The sequence below is a fragment of the Camellia sinensis genome, chromosome 14 (genome assembly GCF_055761805.1).
Source record: "Camellia sinensis isolate YWXY chromosome 14, ASM5576180v1, whole genome shotgun sequence".
NCBI classification, from domain to species: domain Eukaryota; kingdom Viridiplantae; phylum Streptophyta; class Magnoliopsida; order Ericales; family Theaceae; genus Camellia; species Camellia sinensis.
Window position 1 is genome coordinate 101,215,331 of NC_138974.1, and position 23,225 is coordinate 101,238,555.

A 23,225-nucleotide genomic window follows, 5' to 3' on the forward strand; every position below is an offset into this window, starting at 1 on the left:
CAACTAACTCAGTGATTATGTTTAATTGGACTTAATTCATACCAAATTTAAAATTAAATGTCAAAATTAAGCTAATTAAAAATATAAGAGTCAAAATAATACAAGAATCAAATTATAAGAATTACTGATGTAATTTGTGCTATTATTATTGTTGATAATGTATTGTGTTAATAATCAGCATCGAATGAGCAATTGGCTTAAAGCCTGAACTCTGAATTCGAGAACTAGAATATTACAGGTTACGTAAATAACACTGTTCCGTAGCTTGAATTTAAGTTTGGCTCGAATGACTCGAAATTTATCTTGTCGGTCATCCGGCGAGAAAATTGACAGCCGCGATCGACAAGGTAACAACCGCGATAGACAAGTGTTTCACCCAATTGTCTGAGTGATCGTCCAGTCGGTCGTACAGTAAATACTAATTCAGGCCATTCGAACCCTCATTTCTCAAGTTATAAGGCATTTTTCTTACATAAATTACTTGATGGTAGAGTAAGAAGAGTTGTCTGGGTTAACTGTATACATAAGTGGTGTGGAATATTACATGATTTACTTCACATTGTGCTACAACAGCACCGAATAAATTCCGTGGCTAGTGAGAGTGGATAATTTTGTTTTGAGCTGAGAGGAATTAGTCATGGTTTCTTTGTTTTTATTTGAGAGCTTATACGCAAGTCTTAATAGTTGAATTTATTATTTAATAGGTTTTGTAAAAATTAGGGAAAATTAGTCTAAGGTCTCTGTTCCATTTTTAGTAATGGAAGAGATCCAAAATATTATTTTATGATGTCTAAGATCCCTCAACCCCACACCCTTGTATTACAGAGAAATTTGGTATACCTTATGGCTTCAAACCTTCACCTCTCTCTCTCTCTTCTCTTACTCAGACTCACGCCTCATCTCTTCTCTTTCTTCGCTGCTCTTCTCTTTCTATCTCTCTCATCGATCCAGCTCGATCAATCCAAGAAGCCCTATGCCAATAACTCCTTGGCCACTCTTGCTCCGATTGAACCGCCGTATGAAGATCGTCCACCGTCGCTCGGTGACGATCTTCGACCACTCTTGAAGCTTCTTCAGAGCGTTGATCCCTCGATCCCATCACATCTCCTTCTCCTTACTATGGTCCATGAAGAAAGCCATTAAGAACAATCACGATTAGATATTAAATCCAGATATAAATCTCCCCCCTTTATGGTGTCTTTGATATTTTCATACATTAATTCTTACAAATACAGTGTAACTCTGTAACTATAAACAATGTCTATTGAAGCTCTGGCAATAGCAGGTGTAGATTACCTGGAATGTGATATCGATCTCGAGGCTTGGGAGCGATGCGAACAATAACAACCACCTTCATATCTTCTAGCAGAAAAGCATTCAAACAGTCATCAGAATGTAAAAAAAAGGCACTATTGATGATAAGTTGATCTTCATCAATGGTGAGTTGTGACGAGAGCAAAAACTCAGGAATGGGCTAAGGCAGTGGCTTCTATGAAAAATGCCTCTGGTTTTGAAAAGAGAAATACATTTAGAGAGACTTTTTCTAAATTAGTGTATTAAGTTATTTATCTATTGCTATTTCCTTAATGTTCAAAAAAAGAAAACTTTTAAAAGAAGTTTGGATCCAAATCCAAGTGGAATGTTGTACTTTCAGATCCATGTTCAAGTATGATCTGGGCAAGTTTGTAGAATTGATCTGCTTGAGGATATCATTGAAGATGTAAGAAATAACAAGGTAGTTTCGCTAGTTTTTCAATTTGTTTATTATGATCATAAGCTACTAAAAGTGCAAGTTTACAGAAATTCTTCCTTATTTAACTTTTTGTTATTAGGAACCCTTCCTTATAATCTCAGGGTAGTGAAAACAAAACCACCTTGCTGTTAAACCTTTTTCAATACTCTATGTGAGAAATTTGTGCTAAAATTTCTCTAGTTTGGTTAATTTTCTCTGCCTTGTTTAAGTTTTTCTGTGGTGTTCAATTTTCTCTAGATAGATAGAGAGATTTGAATATTGATCTAGAGAAATTTGATATTAGTCCAGAGAAATTTGAATATTAATCCAGAGAAATTTGTGAAAGATTCAAGGGTTTTTGATATTAGTCCAGAGATCTAGAGAAATTTGAATATTAGTCCAGAGAAATTTGAAAAAGGTTCAAGGGTTTTTGATTTTAGTTTAGAGATTCAAAAAAAATTGATATTAGTCCAGAGAAATTTGAATGTTCAAAGTCTTGAACCCAAAGAAATTCCAAGAATTGCTTTGTATGTTGAATTTATTATGAATATAGACATAAACATGGTTATTAGAGTAAGTCTCTTTTTGTAGTATAAGAATAATGTTGAATCAAATCACTGAAGCCATCAAACTGCAGACAACACAAGTGAATTTCTCTGGTTGGAGGAGATTTTCTTTGGGATTGTGTAAATGTCTCCGGGGTGGAGAGGAAAATTTCTCTAGGTTGAATCCAGAGAAATTATCTGGTGAGATTTTCTCTGTAATGTGTCCAGAGAAATTTGAAATTTTCTCTGTGATTTGTCCAGAAAAATTCTCTCGATCGAATTTTCTCTAGATCAAAGTTGAGGGACCATAGACATTATGAAAATATTTAGTGTCTTTTATGCTATAAAATCTTAATACTAGGGACCTTAAAAAAAAATTCCCTAAAAATTAATAATGTTTTTTTATTAAATACTATTAAAAAATACTACTAATTGTTAAATTTTAGTGATAATTTAAAAATTTTATCATAAAAAATGTTACTAATTACAAGTTTTAGTGACAGTTTAAAAAAATCGTCATAAAAAAGTCATCAATTTTTAACTTTCAACGACAGTTTAAAAAATTTCTCACAGAAAAACGTCACTAACTGTAAGTTTTAGTGACAATTTATAAAAATCGTGATAAAAAAGAGTTATTAATTGTCAATTTTTAGATACATCCGTAAAAAAAATAGTCACAAAAAATTATTTGTAGCGACGATTTTATTAAAATTTATTTTTAATAGGATGTGATAAGATTTAAATTTAATTATTAAAATTTATTGATAATTTTATATAATTATAATTTTATGGTATTTGGGGATGAATGAGTGATTATGGGATGGAAACATGGAACCAAATTGATTGCTGCAACCGAGTCAACATTGACAATTGTGTGCACAAGTTACCGACTCGATCTACTCTCTCCTCTGGTGATTACATGGGTTTGCAAGTTCACATCTTCCAGATGAATCTATCTATATATTATGTACGTAAAACAGAGGTTTTTAATGAGAAGGTTACTGGGTGTTTCAACTCTTAAATTAAATTTTATGTTTTTTTCATTCTTAAATAATAAAAAAAATTATTGGTTAAACTCTCATTTAATCATAATAATAAAACTCTAAATATTCTATAAATTATGATTTTTAAAAGAAAGGTATGCTCAACTATTCATTAATTTAAATTTATTTGCCACTATATATGAAAGCAATTCACTAAAATCTAATTATTTTTTATTTTAAAAAAAATTAACTCTAATTTAACTAGGGATGGCAATGGATAACCTATCGTGTGGGTATTCATGGAGACCCAACCCAAATACATGAGTTTTTCTCTTTTTTCTTATCCATTAGGTAGGGTAGGTGATATTCTTTAAATATCCACTGGGGATGGGTTGGGGATGGGTACCCACTAATTTCCTCATATGTTTTATTTATTTATTTTTTTAAGATTCACAATCAAAACTAAATATACATTCAATTTTTTTTCTTTTATTTATTTTTTTTTCAGGTTCACAAAAAACTTTTTTTTTAATTTTTTTTTTAAGATTCACAATCAAAACTAAATATACATTTAATCTTTTTTCTTTTATTTATTTTTTTTTTCAGGTTCACAAAAAACTCTTTTTTTTTTTTTTTAAGATCCATAACCAAAACTAAATATGCCTCCAATCTTTTTTTATTATTATTTTTATTTTTAAGGTTCACAACCATTTTTTTTTAATTTTTAAGATTCACAACCAAAACTAAATATACATTCAATCTTTTTTCTTTTGTTTTATTTTTTTAATTTTTTAAGGTTCACAACCTTTTTTTTTTTTTTTTAAGATTCACAACCAAAGCTAAGTATACAATCTTATTTTATTTTATTTGGCTCAACATTAAAATTAAATACACATTAATTAACATTATCACATTATTCTTGTCAAATTTTATGCATATCTAGAATTTTTTTAATTTATTTAAAAAAATTAAGGACACTGTCTAGTGTAGGTTTCGGTTTACTTTTCTATGTTATTTTATTTTGTTATGTATTGTACTTTTCAGAATGGTTTGCTTGTTCTGAAATTTCAATTAACGAGTATGAATCTATTTGTTTCATGTTATCACACAATTTATACAATATGTACATATATATATATATATATATATAAATATATTTGAAAATAAGGAAATTGTAGAGAATCGAAACAAGCATGAGTCGTGATTGGTTAGAAATGATGGATACAAAGATTTATTTGCTGGAAAAACAAAAAGGGGATACAAAATCTTACTAAATAATTTTTTTTAAAAATAAAAGTATTTTTCTTAGTTATGAACAGATTTAACTGAAATCAGCTTGTTTCCCAATGTTATGCTTCATTTATTTAGATAGAAAATATTTTTTAATGAAAAATATTTTTTATAAAAAAAAATTAAAAATATTTTTTTTTATATTTGGTGGTGGTGGTGGTGGTGATGGAACGAAGGTGAAAGTAGAGATTGTGACATAGTGGTGGGGTGATGGCGGTAGTGATGATAGTAGTGGCTATGGTGATGGTAGCGTGATAGTGAAGGTGAGAATAGTGGTGATGGTGTTGTGAAATAAATAAAAATTTAATTGAAAAAACATTTTTTGTTTTGTAAAAGTAACAACCAACAAAATTCGTGGGGGACTAAAGGAAGAAGATGGAGAATGGATTGGGTGTGGTAAGGCATAGATATCTTAAAATGAATGGTTCAGATTTGTTAAAAGGTATAATTAGATTTTGGATAAATTAAAATGAATGGCTCAAATTTGCTAAGAGAAAGATGGTTTAATGTCTAAAATGTCCGTGGCTAAGAGATCAACAAACAATTCCTTGTTTATGCCCTGATGCAATTTGACGTGGGTCTTATAACACTTTCTTCAAACAGGTTCTTTCACATTTTATTTCTTCAAACAGGCTCTTATAACATTGTAAACATGTTCTTATAACATGTAGGGGAGAGAGTGAGAGTGAGAGAGAGAGAGATGGTTGTAATTTTTTTTTTAATCTTCCACGTTCTTCCACATTTTTTTTAATTACTAAAACTTAGTTGATTGTCTCAAAATTATATATTTGATTATTATAAAACAAACTTTTTTAATTAATTAATTAATGTGTATTTGATTTTGTTGTTGAACCAAATAAAATAAAATAAGATTGAATGTATATTTAGCTTTTGTTGTGAACCTTAAAAAAAATATAAAAAATAAGTTGTTAACATTAAATATATTAAAAAAGAAAGAAAAAAGATTGAAGGTATATTTAGCTTTTGTTGTGAACCTTAAAAAAAAAAAAGTTGTTAACATTAAATATATTAAAAAAGAAAGAAAAAAGATTGAAGGTATATTTAGCTTTTGTTGTGAACCTTAAAAAAAAAAAAGTTTTTAACATTAAATATATTAAAAAAAAAGAAAAAAAAATTGAAGGTATATTTAGCTTTTGTTGTGAACCTTAAAAAAAAAATGTTGTTAACATTAAATATATTAAAAAAGAAAGAAAAAAGATTGAATGTATAATTAGTTTTTGTTGTAAACCTTTAAAAAAAAAAAAAGTTGTTAACATTAAATATATTAAAAAAAAATTTTGAATGTATATTTAGCTTTTGTTGTGAACCTTAAATAAATAAATAAATAAATAAAAGTGATTGTTAACATTAAATATAAAAAATAAAAATAAAATAAAAATGGGGATTAAAGTGGGTTGGGGAAAATCCAAACCCATTAAGATATGGGGAGGGTGGTACCCATGGGGAATGGGGAATGGAGAATGGGAAAAATTTATTATAGAGGAATGGGGATGGGAAATTAATATCCACCCCATGAACCCCCATTGCCATCCCTAAATTTAACCATAAAAATTAAACTCTAATATTCCATAAATTACGACTTCTAAAAACAAAGTATGCTTAATTATTTTAAAATTTAAATTTGTATGCCACTATTATGGAAGCAATTCACTAAATCTAATTATAATCATAAAAAAACTCTAATTATTCCATAATTTATGATTTTTAAATATATATTTTTTTCATTTCAAGATTTAAAATTATGTAATATGATAAACAATTCAATAAAATCTAAAAATTATAAAAATATTTTCAATGGTCACGTTATCTATGCTACAACTAATATAGCAGTCGTTTGAGAAGTTTTGGGGGTGGGTTGGGGTTAAAATAGTCACAAAAAGATAAAATAAGCTTTTTAGCCTAATAAAACAAAATGTCATGTTTAAACCATAATCATTTTATTTGTTTTCTCACAAAAGTTAAAAAAGCCAAAAATCCTATCCCAAACGAGATTTTTTAGCCCTAAGCTAATAACAAAAAAGCCAAAAAGTCAACCCATATCCCAAATAAAGCCGTAGAAATCTTTTTCAAAAATTATAATGATGCTCCTTTCAAAATTCAATATAGTAAACTTTTAAAATTACATTTAAAAAAATCAAAATTATTTATATTTTTATTTATTTCCAAACCCACATACTTAATTTCTTGATTAATTTTTATTTATTATTAAAAATTAAAAAACATTCTATTGGGTAACACTTTTTCAACAATAAAAATATAACTATCTAATGATTTATGAAATTTAAAAGGAAAAACCATTTTCAAAATTCAAAAGTGCGCCATTTAACCATTAAAAAAAAAATCTAATTTTCTCATAATTTATAACTTTGAAAAGGAAAGAACACTAGATAAATTTTAAAAATTTAAAATTGTGTATCACAAATTATGAGAAGTAATTCACATCTCCCATAAAATCTTCTCTCTTGCACTCATTAGATTCAAGTCAAATTAGAGTCGGAGTTCATCAAGTGTTGTAAGTGTTGGCGATGGGAGTAATTGTGAAGAATTTAATTGATAAATTTTTTTACTGTAAGTTTATTTTTTATTTTTTTTTATAAAGATCAATTTTTAATCTTTAGTCTCCCGTATCCTTATTTTTATTATGCATCTAACAATTATGTTAAATTTTAAAATTTTATTGCATGCTTATTTAATCTAAGTGTATTTTTATAAAATAAATCTCCAATCTTTTCGGTCGTGGTTCAATGGTTTAAAATCCATATTTATCAAGTGCATTAATATGGATGACAGAAACTATTGAGAAATATGCATATTTTGCAATATAGCCAGTAACAAATTTTCATTGTAAGTTTCTGCTTCTTCTAGAGAATGCATATGGTTATAATATTACTTATGCATTTATGTTTTGTAATTTCTATGATTTTATATTTCAAAATTTTTATTTTTTAATTTTTAAAATTTTTAGATTTTATAGTTGGTGCATTTTTTCTTGAATAATGTTATACTTATTATATTTTATACTATATTATATTATATTGTATGACTAAGTTTATTTGGTTGTAATTTTAAATTATAATTTATTTGATGTTTTTATAGCTTATTTGACTAAAAAATAGAGGTTTTTTAAACTACAATTTGTAACATTTTTTTAAAACTTATTTGAAACCCTTGAATATATATGAACATAAGAGTCTCATATATTTCGTCTTACTAATAACTTTTGAAGCATTATGAATATTTACACAATAAAAATGTTACATAGATTATCAAAAGATACACTGCACCAAATAAATTTACAACTTATTTTAAGTTAATAATTTAAAATTTTACTTACAATTTATGACCATTATATGGTCATGCCAAATATTAAACAAAGTTTAAGAAATACAAGACGCATTAACGTTAGGGCTTAAGTTACATAAATTTAATAATGACCGTGAACATGGTGCACTAACATGTGGATAATTTTCCTAAATAAACATTTGCTAAAATTTTGAATGAAAAAATTTTGCTTAAAAAATAGGCTAATGATTAGATTTTATAATGCTAAAAGTTTTAATAAAGTATAAAAATTTTAAATTACATAAATTTATTCATAAATATTAAATGTGAAAAATGCTAGAATTATTTGAAAATATTAAATTTTCAAATGCTAGAAAAGCTATTTAATTAAGTACATAATTTTTAATAAAAATAGTTTATTAATAAGGTTATGTCATACATATTTATAATGTATCATGCCCTTTTTTTTTTCTTCCTAAAGTTTGTGATTAACTCTTAAAAATTTGTAAAATTCTTATTTGAAATGTAGATTATGCATAAATCTATTAACAAATGAGGAAAAAAAATTTTAAATTCACATATAGTACATACATTACCTTTTATTTGAACCATGCTAACTATAGGCCAAGCAATCATTCTGGCTCAAGCTATCCATTGTACAAATATCGCGATTTAGGTACTAGCCATTAAATGGTCTAATACATTTTCAATCAAAAACACAATAAAAAAACTTAGGCCTATGGGCTAGAGTTAAGTTGTTTTATATATATTCACCCAAAAAAAGTTGTTTTATATACATATTTAGTTTAATTTATTTGTTTAGTATATTAGTTCTAATTTTTTTTTAATATAAACCAATTAACAATATAAAAACTCAAAAATTAAAAATTAAAAATGATCTATAATAGTGATTGTAGGGGAAGGTTCGATGTGGGTAGTGAGTAGATAGACAAAACTATGTTAATGGTCTAACAGTAGTGGAATGACTAGAGGATGAGTAGCTAGGTGAGGATGAAGCAGGTAGCTCAAGAAGAGATGAATGGCAGTGCACAAATAATGATTAGATAGGCAAATAATGATTAGATAGGCAAAACTATGTTACTGGTCCAACAATGATTAGATAGGCATTATCTCCCCCAAATCCCCAATAATCCTCCTCTGGACCTTGAGAAATTGGGTCCTATATATAGGCTTTTCCTTGGTACCAGAGGGACACCAAGTGGCTAAATAGAGAGAAGACATGTGTCCCTAAGGATCACATGGAATATTCTTCCTTGAGCCATTAGGCTGAAGGTGTTACGTGTCCTTCTGCATGTACTGTGTACTATCTGTTTGGCACAGATGCCTCAGCAAGTGCACTTGCGTGGGAGTGTTTGGTGTTGTAACTACTTTTTGAGCCTCAGCAAGTGCACTTACGGCGGTAGTGTTTGCCACTGCACCTTTCCTTCTCAACTCGAACCTCAGCAAGTGCACTTGCAACGGTAAGCTTTGCTGCTGCACTTGTCTTCTCAGTTCTATTTAGCCAATACATGCTTTCTCAGGACTTCATAGCTTGCTATCAGCCATATTTTCGTGTTCACATCAGCGAAGCCTCCACCCTTAGCCACCTAACCACAAACTCTCCTAGTTTCTAGGGCAAAGGCTACAACCAAGCTTGTTATCAGCCATGATGTGCCTTAGTACAAAGCCTAAGGGGGCTTCCTTAGTCCTGCCTATGCAACTAAGGCAAGTCCATGACCTGGGTAATAGAAAGGGAGTGCCTTACACTTGGGTTACCCTGCTCCTATCTTCACGGGATCACCGTAGTATACTAGTATCTCTAGGCCTGTTATCGGTCTCAACCAGTAAGCTTTGGGGCTAGCTATCAGCTCCAAGCTAGTGAGCCTCGGGGCCTACTATCAGCGTTGAGTTAGAAATGACTTTGGGGGCTTGCCATCAGTCGTAGGCCAGTAATGCCTTGGGGCCTGTTATCAGCACCAAACATCAGCCTCTACTTGTGAATGGAAAGCTTCTCTCAAAGGTTGCTATCACCTTGGCGGGGTGTTCCCTCCGCAAGTTAGTTGCTGCGGCAGTCATTTCCCGCGACAAGTTTAGATGGCAGTACCGATAGTATTAGAGATGGCGACACTGAAAAAATACCTCCGTTACTTGGTCGTTGCAAGTGTTGCCTCTGTAACTTAGTTGCTTCGGTTTTCTCTTTCCCTCAACAACTTCAGATGGCAACGGAACCGACAATATTGGGAATGACGGCGCCTCAGCAAAGTGCCTTAGCAAAGTGCCTCAACAACTTGACTGCTGCAAGTATTGCCTCTGCAACTTAGTTGTTTTGATTTTCTCTTTCCCTCAGCAACTTCAGATGGCGGTGGACCGATAATACTAGGAATGGTGGCGCTGAGGCAAAGTGCCTCAGCAACTTTACCGCTGTAAGTGTTGCCTCTGCAACTTCACTTAGACACTTTCCTTTGTGGGGTCTGTTCGGATCTTCGGCGGGTTGGACCTTCTTCAGCCTACTGTTGGCCTACTTCCCTTGGGCTTTAGCCCATGCTCCTTTACTCATTCTTGGTCGCCTAATAGGGGGGACCTCAACACTTAGGCCCATACTTAATTTAGACCTTAATTTCTAACCCTCTACATTTGCCCCCTGCATGTGTGAGAGATACGCCCCTTGTTTCCCGTGCGCGCATGATGTCAGCAAGTAACCCTGGGGTTACATCGGTTGGGTCAAAAGTTGTGTCGGCTCTTTGTAAGGTCATGATGACTCTGAAAAAGTGTGTTTGAGTGATGGGTCATAATGGTCCTGGGGAGACGCATTGGCACCCTTTCACTAATTTCTTTATAAATAAGCCCCCTCTGGGTCCACTGGTCCCCCACTTCCACCAAAACTTATATTCTTGTCTTCTTCTCTCTCTAGCCTCCCTCTTCCAAGGTCTTTTTTTCCTTTCTTTATTCTTCTTCGCCTGATTATCAAGTCCAAGGAAAGAGAGGGCCACTACACCGTCTTGAAGAAATTTTTCCAACGGATTAGAGAATATCGGTTGAGGCTAAACCCACAGAAATGCACTTTTGGTGTTACAATAGGGAAAATGCTGGGGTTCTTGATTACACAGAGGGGTATTGATGTAACGACCCAAACCCGCCCCTAAGGGTTTAGCATCGTAACCGGCCAGTAATCCGTGATTACCAAAGGCCTGCTTAACAGTAACAACAACAATACAGAGTAAGGGGCTGGCGGAAGCAAATCAGTAAATAAAAGATGTCTAATGAGCTGTGAAAATTTGAATGCAAAAAGACTTTTATGAACAAAGCCACATTCATAACCAAAACATATATACATATCGGATATGCGTAACATACAGGTTAGGGATCCAATCCCTTCACCACAACTGTACAGTCAAAAATCTTAAACATTTGTTACAAAACAGAGACAAAAGGGTGAATCTGAGACACCGCAAAAAGCTTTGGCTTGAACAGACTTGGAACCTCGAAGTGAGGCACAACGGCTGGCTTGACAAAACGAGAGCTTAACTTGACACTCCTAGCTTCAGTCCGGTGCCTGGCCACCTACATACATATATAAACAGTGAGCTAAAGCCCAGTGAATAACAACTGTGTAAAGGGGTTAAGAATGAATATCCTTTCATTAATTAAAACAGTCGTTTGCATCAGTAAATCAGTTATTCAATCAGTGGCTCATATTTCATGCCATATCAGTCATTTAGGAATCATAACAGTCATACATGGTACGTCCAATAGCAAAACAGTACAGTAGTTCTTAATAGACCGAGCAGTCAGTTGATGGCCATCAAACAGTAAATAGTAAACAGTAGTAGTTCCAAACATTGGAACTGACAAAGATCTCTCTAGCAGTAGCAGTAACAGTACAGTAATAGTAAGTTGCTATGGATGCCACGAGTACAGTTTACAAATAGGACAAACATTCATTCAGTAAACAATATCATTTCAGAAAGCAGTACAGTTAGTTGTTTAGAAGTAATTATAGTTGAACGTATCTTTACAACATTGTTACTCACAGATTACTAGGCTATAGACAGGCTAGTCAGTGTCCTCGGGTGCCAACCCTACACAGTTGCAGAATGAACACACACTAAGTTACACACTTGGGATTAATAACTTAGTCCCTATATGGCTTGGTGTGGTTCTATAACATTATCCTCAATAAGATGCCTTAAACATGGCCTAGAAATGCCTAGGATGGAATGAGGATGCAAAAATTGCACTTTAAAACACTTTTCAAAATTTGCTGAAAACAGGGGTCTCGCTCGAGCGTGGCTTTCGCCACTTGAGCGGACATGCAGACAAAGAAGCTCCCCTCGAGCGTGACTTCTCTTGCTCGAGTGGACTACAAACTCAAGAAAAGTACTGGTTGCACGCTATTCACACTCGATGGACGCTCGACCCACGATTGAGCGTGAGACTCAAACCCTCGCTCGAGCGCGGATTACCTCGCTCGAGCGGACTACAAAACACATGAACTTCTGGGCATATGCATTTCACGCTCGAGCGTGACTATCGACGCTCGAGCGGAAGTGCATGTACTCAGAGTGTACGCTCGAGCATAAAGTCCTTCGCTCGAGTGTGGATCAAAAATCTGGAATTTCTAGATTGATTCTCAAGCACAAAACTCAACTCTTAAAGCTTCAAACTCGATTTTTCTGGGCCAATTTTCTGGAAAACACTTAGAAACCCATAATACAACATGTTTCAAAGATCATTTTATAAAATCAAGCCCAAATGTGTGACAATAGAACACAATTTTGAATGAAACTTGAAGAACAATGCAAGAACATAACATGCATGAGTTCTCAAGAACTCTAATGCTCTAAAACATGATCAAATGCAAGATTGAACTCTAAAACATGGTGAATTCTTGGATCACAACTAGAATATAAACATGCATGTAAGAATTTCATGAAAAAATTACTTCAAACTCTATGATATGGACATGCATGCATGAATTCACTCATAAATCAACAATTTGAGCTAATTCTTGTGTGAAACCCCGTATTTTTGAGGTATAAATATTTTAGTGAGAGGTATTGGTGGTAGTTTGGTGGTGAGATATTTAGATGAGAATCTAACTTATTTTCTCCATTTATTTTATCTCTTTTTCTCTCCACCTCATTATTATTCATCTCCTTTGTTTTCTATTATTTTTTTTTTCATTATTCTTGGGCACCAAGTAAATTTCTTTTCTTTGACCCCAAGTTAGTACCATTGTATATATATATATTTGTACCTCTTATTCCTCAAATCTTTTTGTACACAATATCTATGAAATTTGTACACAAAATAAATAGGAAAATCTCCCCAAATCTTGAGCACATGGCTAGCTATCATAGCTCCTAGGCTATAATCATTGTGCTTTAGTACAAACAAATCCCTTGAAATCTTGGAGCAATGATGGCCTTGGTACGTACCAATTCTATATATATACATTGGGAATATGTCCATAGTACACATATATTGAATAAAATGTTCTCCATTTCTCTTCCCCATAGCTGGCAAACGTAGGAGAGCATGAGGGATCAATTCTCAAGGCTTGTAATCATGGCATTGTAGAAGCAAAAGTACCACGTACACCCCTTTCTTGCCCACCAAGTAAACTTTATTTTATTATTTTTCCTTTTCTTTTGTCCCAAGCATCCTTGCCTATAAATTGATTTCTATCATTCTTCTTCTTGGTCCATCCATATCTCTATCTCTCTCATTTTGTTCTCTCTTAAATTATAGAAATTTTGAGTTTAGATTAAGAGTGCATAGAGTGAGTGTAAGCATTTTCGTAAAGGAAGAGAGTTGTAGAATCTTACATACCTTATGCCACTTTGGAGATTCATGGAGAAAGATCGAGATTCAAGTGTTGGAGACGGAGGAGATTGATTTGAGGTAATTCGGTGGTATACAATATGCTTCCCTAAATTCTCTTTGCAAAGAGTTTATTTTTAATTCCCATAAATTTGTACTCCTCTTGATTATTCTGATCGTTTGACAAATCCTGTGGAATTATTTGTTGTTGATTCATTTGATTACCCTAGTCATTTGATGAACTCTGTGTAGTTATTCTGTGTTGGAAATGTTGATTTGTTTGGCTAAATGACGTGGAAATGCTCCGTACATGGATCGAGTGGACTTTGCCAATATGCTCCGTACCAATAGCCCGGATAAGCGGTTGTGCTTGGGTGAGGGGGGTGAGGCCAGTCACTGGTCATGTACCGAGTAGGACCCGGTATTTGGTTCTAGATAAATTATTATATGTCGAGTTGACTTGTTTGTGCAATTTGGTAAATTGTTTGATTATCGAATCTAGTCGGTTGTGTAATTGTTGGATCTCTGTTGATTTATTTTCTATCCGAGCCTTATTATTCCTGTTGTATTGTATACTTCCCGAATTAATTTATTTTTCAGGCGTGGAGCAAATTTAGTGGCGATTGGAGTTGCAGCATCTAAAGAGATTATTTGAGTTGGAGTTTTTTTTTTTTTTAGTCCACAACTATATATTATTTTGGAGATTTGTATTATTTATGTTTTGGAGACATTTGAGTTAATTATTTATGGAGACGATTTGTATATTTGGGATTACGAGTTATCTGCGATTATAAATTTGAGGTTGATTTGATTTATTAACGGCCTGGAAGTTGGGGCGTTACATTTTGATTCTAATCACCAATTTTCCATGAACCATGCATGTAACATCTCAAATTCTTGATTAAGAGGGTGAGATTCCTACCTTAAGTCTTGAATTCCAAGTATGTTAGCTCAATTTTGCAAATTCTCTTCACTTCCTCTAATTTTCCAAGCTAATCTCTTTTTGAATCAACTTTTCTTCCAACTCTCTAACTCTCTCACATTTTTGGGTCAAAAAGATGAAAAGATAAGTCAATTTGTGAATGAGGTGTGCAACAAGGTATAAACCCACTCAATGGCGAAATCGTAATAACTCAAGCTAATGTAATTTAACTTTATTTATTCTAATTTAATCATTCCAAATTAAATTTTAATTAAACCTACCATAAAATCCTATAAATCCTAATTAGCATATAACACTAATCAATTTCTGAATCGGTCGCCGATAAGGTTTTCAATTCGCAATTCGAAATTAAAACACGAACAGATCATTCAGTAATCAAACAGATAGAAATGCATTTAAAACAACACACTCATGCAATCAATTCTGGATTTCATCTCGATCAATTGCTTATCATGCTTAATCACAATTTAGCGCTAATCAGAGGTGAGGGTTGTCACAATTGAGGTTGATCCTTCCAAGATTAAGGTCATTTTAGAAATGCCACCACCAAGGACTGAAAATGAGGTGCGCCGCTTTCTAGGTAAAGTGTAATTCATAAGATGGTTTATTGCAAAATTAACCTTGACTTGTGAACCACTTTTTGGTCTCCTGAAGAAAGGAACGAAATTCCAATGGGATGACCGATGCCAGGTTACTTTTAAGCAAATCAAACAATACCTTCAGAACCCGCCCGTGTTGTCACTACCAGAGCCGAGGAAGCCATTGATTTTATATCTGTCAGTAACCGACACGACAATCGGCTGCATGCTTGCGCAGGAATTTGAGGATAGAGTGGAGAATGCCTCTCTACCTTTGAAGCACAGCACAAAACAACCACAATTTTAAGCTCAAATCTCCTTCCAAAGGTCAAACTAAGCTCCAAGGGACCTCAGCTCTACAGTGGTCAAGTTTGGTTAAGGGTTAGTGTGCAAAAGTGTAGAGAAAACTAACTACAAAGCACAAAACAAGAAGAGAGAGAGAGAGAGAGAGAGAGAGAGAGAGAGAATTCTAGAGAGAGAGGGAGAATTTTGATCCAAATTTTCTAACCCCTCCAAATTGGGGAGAGCACCCCCCATATATACAAAATCAAGGTTGAAGCTTGAAATCATCCTACCATACACGTGTATAGAGATGCACTTCAGTGAACAAGGCAAACAAATATCTAAAAAATGAGAAAAATGGTTGTCGGCCACCACTGGTGGCCAACTGGCCAACAACATACCCGACCGGCCATCACTGATGGCCGGCAGGCACAAGTCATGGCCGATAGGCTATGGGGCTAGCCGACAAGCCACCCTCTCCTCTAGACTTGAAACAACAAGCTCCTGGTCCACAACCAAGCACAAAGCATATAAGGTTTGAAGGCTCAAAGACGAGGCGCCCGGCCAAGACCTTCGGGCACTCAAAACGAACACGAGCATACAAATTCATTGAGTGTTCAAATGATGATGTCCAAGTCTCGAGGACGGTCAAAAATGGGGTGTCTACACAAAGTCCTCCCATCTAGAAACATTAACCAAATACATACACTACCGCCATCATTTAACCCTAGCGTATACATTACCCCATCCCATCTACCCAAGCCAAAGGTGATTATTCCAAAAGGCATGGACATGTGCATGATGGATTTAACACCACGAACCCAACCCAAACCTGTGGCAGTAAAAACGGAGAAGAAAGAGAGTGCACTAAAGAAGGGCTTATCTGACACCCGAGTCATAGAGAAAGGGGTCTCTCTTGCAAAGGAGTACGACCCCAGCTTATATCTCGTGGTTGTGGATTAGCCAAAGCCGGTAGACATATTACCGGACTTCCTCAGCATTAATGCTATTGGAGAGGACCAGCTAGGTGTAGACACCCCATTTTTGACCGACCTTAAGACTCAGACGTCACTGATTGAGCGCTTGGTGATGTTGCATGATGTGCTCATTCAGAAGTTTCAGAGTTGCGGCCGTGAGCCCTGCCTCCGGACTTCCGAACCCTCTTTTGTGCTTTGCCTCGGTTTGCGAACCAGGCTCGGTTTTCTTTGTTTCTTTTCCTGAGGGGAGGCAGAGGTCCAGTAGACCATCTCTCAGTGGCCGTGGGCTACATTTTGTGGCCATAGGCCATTTTGCCCATTTCGGAGTCTGGTTTTCGATTTTTCGGGACCGTTAGCCGTGTGCCTCGGTTCGGGACCGCTTAACCATCTCCATTTGCTCTGATTTTGGCATACATCTTATTTTCTCCCTTTTGAGGGACACTGGGGTCTGAGAAACCCACTTAGTGGCCGAATGCCACTTTCGGTGCTTAACAGCTCATTTTCGGGACCCCGAACTGTGCGTTTTGGCCCCCGAACATTCGTTTTGCAACGATTTTCGTTCATTTTTGGCAGGTACCTCTGTTTTATCACTGGGAAGGCCGTAGAAGGGTGGGAGGCCAGTAATTGTTGCAGCAACCAGTTATATATCCCCCGACGCCCTCCGATGCCCGTTTTTCACACTTCCGGGCTAATGTTGAACACCTTGGGCCCACTTTCTTGAACTTTGAACCACATATTTGTGATGTACACACATGGGAGGACCCTAAAAGTTGGTGGCCGGCCACTAATGTCACTTGACCCTTTTGAACCCCTCCTTCCGGGCTAATGTTGAACACCTTGGGCCCACTTTCTTGAACTTTGAACCACATATTTGTGATGTACACACATGGGAGGACCCTAAAAGTTGGTGGCCGGCCACTAATGTTGCTTGACCCTTTTGAACCCCTCCTTCCGGGCCAATGTTGAACACCCTTGAGCCACTTTCTTGGACTTTTAACCACAGGGTTGTGTTGAGGGCACATGGGAGGACACCATTATGTGGTGGCCGGCCACTAAACCAACTTGACCCTTTTGACCCCTAGCCGGCCGGCTAGGGGGTGTGGCCGGCCGGCCACCTGAAACAAAAATACCTGGCCGGCCATGATCCTCACACTGTTCACTTTACAGCTGTATAGCTTTATCCCCCAGAAAATATCCCAATCCGGGGGATATTTTGTGGGGGGAAAACTTGCCTATTTTCCCCCACCTTTTGCCCCTCCTTTACTCCCCCTTTTTTGTCCATATAATCAGTTGGCAACATTGCATACAAGGGTTAGAAAAATTGTCTTCAAGCCTTGATACACTAATATCCCTCTATCTCTCTCATTTTCTCAAAAACACCCAAGTTTCACGTCATTTTCTTTATCACCACCAAGCTCTACCACCACCACTCCATTCCAGCAGCAAGGGGAGGAATTCTAGGAGCTAAGAGGCAACAAATTTGGTCCAAGAAGCAACAAAAGTATTGATCTTCAAGGGTGAGTCCATTTTCCCTCTTTTCTAGTTCATTTTTGCACCATTCGTCTAGCCATTATACTTACTGTTTTGAGCTCCGACCAAAACTGAAAAGGTCATTTTTTTGAGCTTATTATCATGTCTCATTAAGGGCTCAACCCTGTTTGAGCCCTCCATCTTGCACTTGCTTCAATACCCTCTTTGTATGTCAATATTTTGCATGCTTTTTCTAACCTACGTGTGATCTATTTTGGAGTTTCTCATGAACTGTAAGTAGGTTTATTTTGAGCCCCTCTTCAACATTGAAGAAGGGCTCATCTTTGTTTGGGACCTCCATGTACCACTTGTCTTTATATCCATCTTTGGTCCCCTATTCTTGTATGACTTGGCAGCCTATCTTGGTTCCATTTTTGGTCATTTTACAGAGCTAGAAAAGTTCTTATTTTGGCCCATTCTTCATGTTTCATTAAGGGCCTTTCATGGTTTGAGGTATATTTTATGCACTTCATGTTATATCTCTCTTTTAATCCCCATTTTTGCATGATTTGTTAGCCTATCTTGCTCCGGTTTGTGGCCTTTTTACAGTACTAAAAATAGTCTTATTTTGGCCCATTATTCATGTTTAATCGAGGGTATTTGGCTGTTTGATGAGTATTTTGCATACTTTGTGTTATAGCCACTTTTGAGCCTCATTTTGCATTGCATTTCTAGCATGTTTGTATACTGTTTTGGAGTTTTTACAGTTCTGTGAATAGTCATATTTTTGGTCCCTCTTCAATGTTGTAGAAGGGAATTTTTCAGTTTGGGCTTTTCATATACCACTTGCCTCTTTGGCCACTTTTTGACCCTTTTTCTTGCATGGGAGTGCAGCCATACCTGTGTTTGTTTTTGGGGTTTTTACAGTTCTGGAAAAACATCATATTTTGGGCCCCTCTTCAACTTTGTTGAAGGGTCCTAACCTGTTTGAGGACAGCAGCTGTGAGTTGCTTCTTAATCCCATGTTTAGGGCCATTTCTTGCATGCTAGTTTTGCACTGTTTTTGCTTGTTATTTGGCCATGTTTTGAACTGGAAAAATGCTTATCTTGGGGTTGCCTTGCTTCTATATTTTCATTGCATGTCCATATTGTGCATGTTTGGTATGGCTATAGGCCATTTCGGGTGCCAAAATTCATATTTCGGGACTATTTCATGCATCGGGTGTGTTTTCGCCTCATTTCGGGACTGTTTTTCCCCACATTTCATTGCTGAAAATCCATTAGCATGTTTGCATATCATTTCCATGCCATTGCATTGCATATGTCATCGCCTCGGTTTGCGTGCCCGTGTGCACGCATTTCGAGGCACTTCATTTTCATCCACCGGCCTCTTATATGAGTGTGGCTGAGGCTCTCTCATGTTAGTATAAGTCCATGTTGCATTTTCCATGCCATTTTAGCCATATTGCATTGCGTATGTCATCGCCTCGGTTTGCGTGCCCGTGTGCACGCATTTCGAGGCACTTCATTTTCATCCATCGGCCTCTCATGTGAGTGTGGCTGAGGCGCTCTCATGTTAGTGTAAGCCCATATCATATTTCCATGTCATTTACATTGCGTCTATCATTTTCTCAGTTTGCGTGCCTGTGTGCACGCATTTCGAGGCATCTCATTTTTACAACATAGTGCATACTAGGTTGTATCTTAGATCGCATTCTGTCATTTTCTCGGTTTGCGTGCCTGTGTGCACGCATTTTGAGGCATCTCATTTTTACAGCATAGTGCATACTAGGTTGTATCTTAGATCGCATTCTGTCATTTTCTCGGTTTGCGTACCCGTGTGCACGCATTTCGAGGCATCTCATTTTTACAGCATAGTGTATACTAGGTTGTATCTTAGATCGCATTCTGTCATTTTCTCAGTTTACGTGGCCGTGTGCACGTATTTCGAGGCATGTCATTCCATAGCATTGTGTATGTTAGGATTGTATCTTAGTTGCATTTCATGCATGTCATGCATATTGCATCGTGTTCGGAATAGGAGTTAGCCCGGGCACGGGAAACGAGGTGCATTTCGTACTCCGAGTGACGGAATGTATCTCAATTCCCCAGTCACCGACACTCCGGATTATCCATGATGGAGTTAGGTTTTAGCTGTGTTTTCATGTGCATTCATCCTATATTGAATTGTGCATTTCGACTCCTCGGCCATCATGCCTCGGTATGCGTGATTGGTGGCACGAGGATCGAGACATGCATATATCTGTGAAAATACATTGCTATGCCCCTTTCTTGCTCTCTGTTGCAGCAAAATGAAAAATCAGTAATTTTTCGGGATTTGGCGCGTTTTCCAAGGATAACTGCTAAACAGAGGCTAATTGGGGCATCCCGGTGGATTTCCGCGCAAGACAACCCGGACAGGCATCATCCATCAGAAGCAAGGCAGTCCCTGGCTTGCATGCCAGTTTTACAGTTTTCTTAGTTAATTCATTAATTAATTAGGAATTTGTATAATATTTGGACTGTAATATTCTTTTATTCGGGACTGTATTATTTATTCAGACCCTCTGCGCGAGGGCACAACTGTAATAAGTGTGCGTGTGTGTGTTGTATGTCTTCCAACCCCACGTCTTTCTTCCCTTTTATTTATCTGCTTATGATGGTTAGATTAGGGCATATTTTAATTAGCATACAGTATGACAGCATGTTTGCATCATTCATCTGTATTGCATGCACCGGGCTCGGCGCATCATACTAACTGCATTGTATTTTTCAAATCTAAATTGAATACATGATAGTTGTAGCATCTCATATGCCATGTTTAGAATAGCCGAGCCTGCCATAGTTGCATTTTTGCATGTGTTGCATTAGGCATTTCTGTATACTTAGGATTCATGCATAGATTTCTAATTAGCTTCTTTTTTGGCTTGGAGTACTCGGTAAGCCTTATGCTTTAGCATCCTTACATGCGTGTGAGTGACTGCCATGAATAGCATGCTTACCATGAGGCTATGTGCTTATATGATATAACTGCCTGAATGCCTGTGGGTGAAGGTTGGGTTACTTGGATTGGAATAAATCATTGAGTGTGAGTTTTAAGCCCACTAGATAGTGGCAAAACCATCTTTTCTAAGCCCACCTGCGGGTGGCAAAATCTGCATTTTAAGCCTACCTGCGGGTAGCAAACCATTTTCAAAAAAGCGAACATGAAATGTTTTGTTCCAATTCAGGCGACTCAGTCTATACTTGTATGCTGTGCGCATCACATAGTAACCTAGGCTAATAACCGGAATAAGAACACACAATGTTTTCAAAAATAGATATCATGGTTAGTAGAGGCCGATCTTTGATCGGGCGAGCGGGGGTGCTCACGAAGTGACCTTCCCCAATCGTACCCAAGTTCCCGAGCCGAGGCAACTTTGGTGATGACGGACATGTGGCCTTTGGCACTGAGTCAGGGTTTCCTAAATTTCCCAAAATAAAATATTTAGGTGGCGACTCTGTATCTGGCAAAGCAGTCCATGTTTGGCACTTCTTTCAAAAATCTGTTTTCTCAAAACGATTTGCCGGATTTGGACTCTTTGGTTCAGATTTAGAACCGTGACTACAAATCGAGTCTGAGCTGTAGCGAGGTCCCCCGCGGGCTTTTTACAGTTTCTGGCGACTCTGCTGGGGATTTAGAGAACTTGACTCGAACTCATGATATCTGTTTTTGACTACACTTGTGTCTTTCTTTGCATTGCATTTGCATTGGTGCGCCTAGGACACCGTGTTTGCCATCTGCTATTCCTGAACGGTTTGCCGGAGGCTTGTCTTGTCAAGGCATGACCATAAGGCTGACCGGTTGTGGGCTCTGCCAGTATGGGAACACAAACCCCGGTTTTACCGGGGTACCCTCTTTGACCATTCGACCTAGTGCATATTCGGATCCATAGTGACCATTCCAAACTAGGACAGGTTGCTTACCCGTTAGGTTGTTTGAAACCGCTGCGTGCGTAGTGAAACCCTAGCTCCTGATAAAATAGGACAGGGAAACCCTACCCCAACATAGGGGTGTTTTGGCTCTCACTTATCTGTTATGTGCTTTAGAGTGCGTCTCTACAGGAATGCATATATCGGTATATGAGTTTAGGCATCAAGCCTGCGGGCATCAGTTCATTATTGTCAGTATCAGGCCTGCGGGCATCAGTTCAGTATATGAGTTTGGGCATCAGGCCTGCGGGCATCAGTTCAGTATTATGGGTATCAGGCCTGCGGGCATTAGCCAGTATTTGAGAATTAGTTATCTGCGGGTATCAGATTCTGTTTTAGGGGACAGTAATACAGGGATAATAATCAGTGTTTGAGGACAGTGTGTATTCAGCTTATTGACTGTGTGTTGTTATGCCCGGCTGTGTGTCATGCATTTTATTTTAAGCTGTTATGCTGTCCGTTTATCTGTTTATTTATTTCCTTTTCGCTTTATTTATCTTTTGCTAGGGTCAGTTCTAGCACAATTGCTTCCAACCCAGCAGGCATTCCCCAAGCACTTTGGACACGAGGTCGTCGACTCAATCGATCTGAGGATCTAATCGACGGACAGCCAGTGTTCCATTCTCTACCCCCTGTTACCAGAAGAAAGCAGGAAAAGCGCAGTGTATCTGAACAGAGATCACCAAAACAGTGGTTTCCCCCATCAGTGGACAGTCGGATTGAGATCCCCATTGAGACAGACCTGCCAGTAGTTCAGATAGATCAAAACAGTATGGCAACGCCAACAGGAGTTGAGGAGATGGTGCGCCAAATGCAAGAAACCATGCGGGCCATGCAGTAGGATGCCGTTCGCCGAGATGAACTCGCCAAGCAACAGGCCGAGATTATGACCCAGCAGGCTGAGCTAATTACCCGACTGCAACAGCAGAATGCTGCATCTGCTTCACATCAAGTCCCTCCTCCGGCAGGGGCTCCATTACCTGAGCAGGCACCTACTGTTCAAAACACCCCACCAAATGCCCAGAATACCCTGCCAAATATCCAAAACTTACAAGAGGACACGAATCTTCCAACGGGGCCAGCTCCGCCCCCGCTTCCACCACAACTGTCCAAGGTCCATGCACCCAATCGCCCCGACTCTCCCTTCGAGTTCGAGGTTGATCATACAGCTCTGAAATTGAGCAAACTTGAGAAGCTCTTCAAGAAATCCCAAGGGGTCAAGGCTATGCCGGATATCGAAGACGGATATACCGAGGAGGCCGTGACACTCCCCGATAGGTTGAAAATGCCACAAATCGACCGCTTTGACAGGTCCGGCAACCCCATG

The 23,225-nt window shown here is 36.8% G+C and overlaps 1 protein-coding gene across 1 annotated transcript in view; it reads right to left on the reverse strand.

Moving 5' to 3' along the window:
- Window positions 1-889: 889 nt before the first annotated feature.
- The window catches only part of LOC145807212 (uncharacterized), a 36,406-nt gene continuing 14,070 nt past the window's right edge, over window positions 890-23,225 (reverse strand). The window contains exons 3-4 of the mRNA XM_082905156.1: window positions 1,297-1,362; window positions 890-1,113 (exon numbers count right to left, since the gene is read on the reverse strand). Coding sequence (XP_082761282.1) covers window positions 890-1,113; window positions 1,297-1,362 — 290 coding nt within the window. The remainder of the gene's footprint in view (window positions 1,114-1,296; window positions 1,363-23,225) is intronic.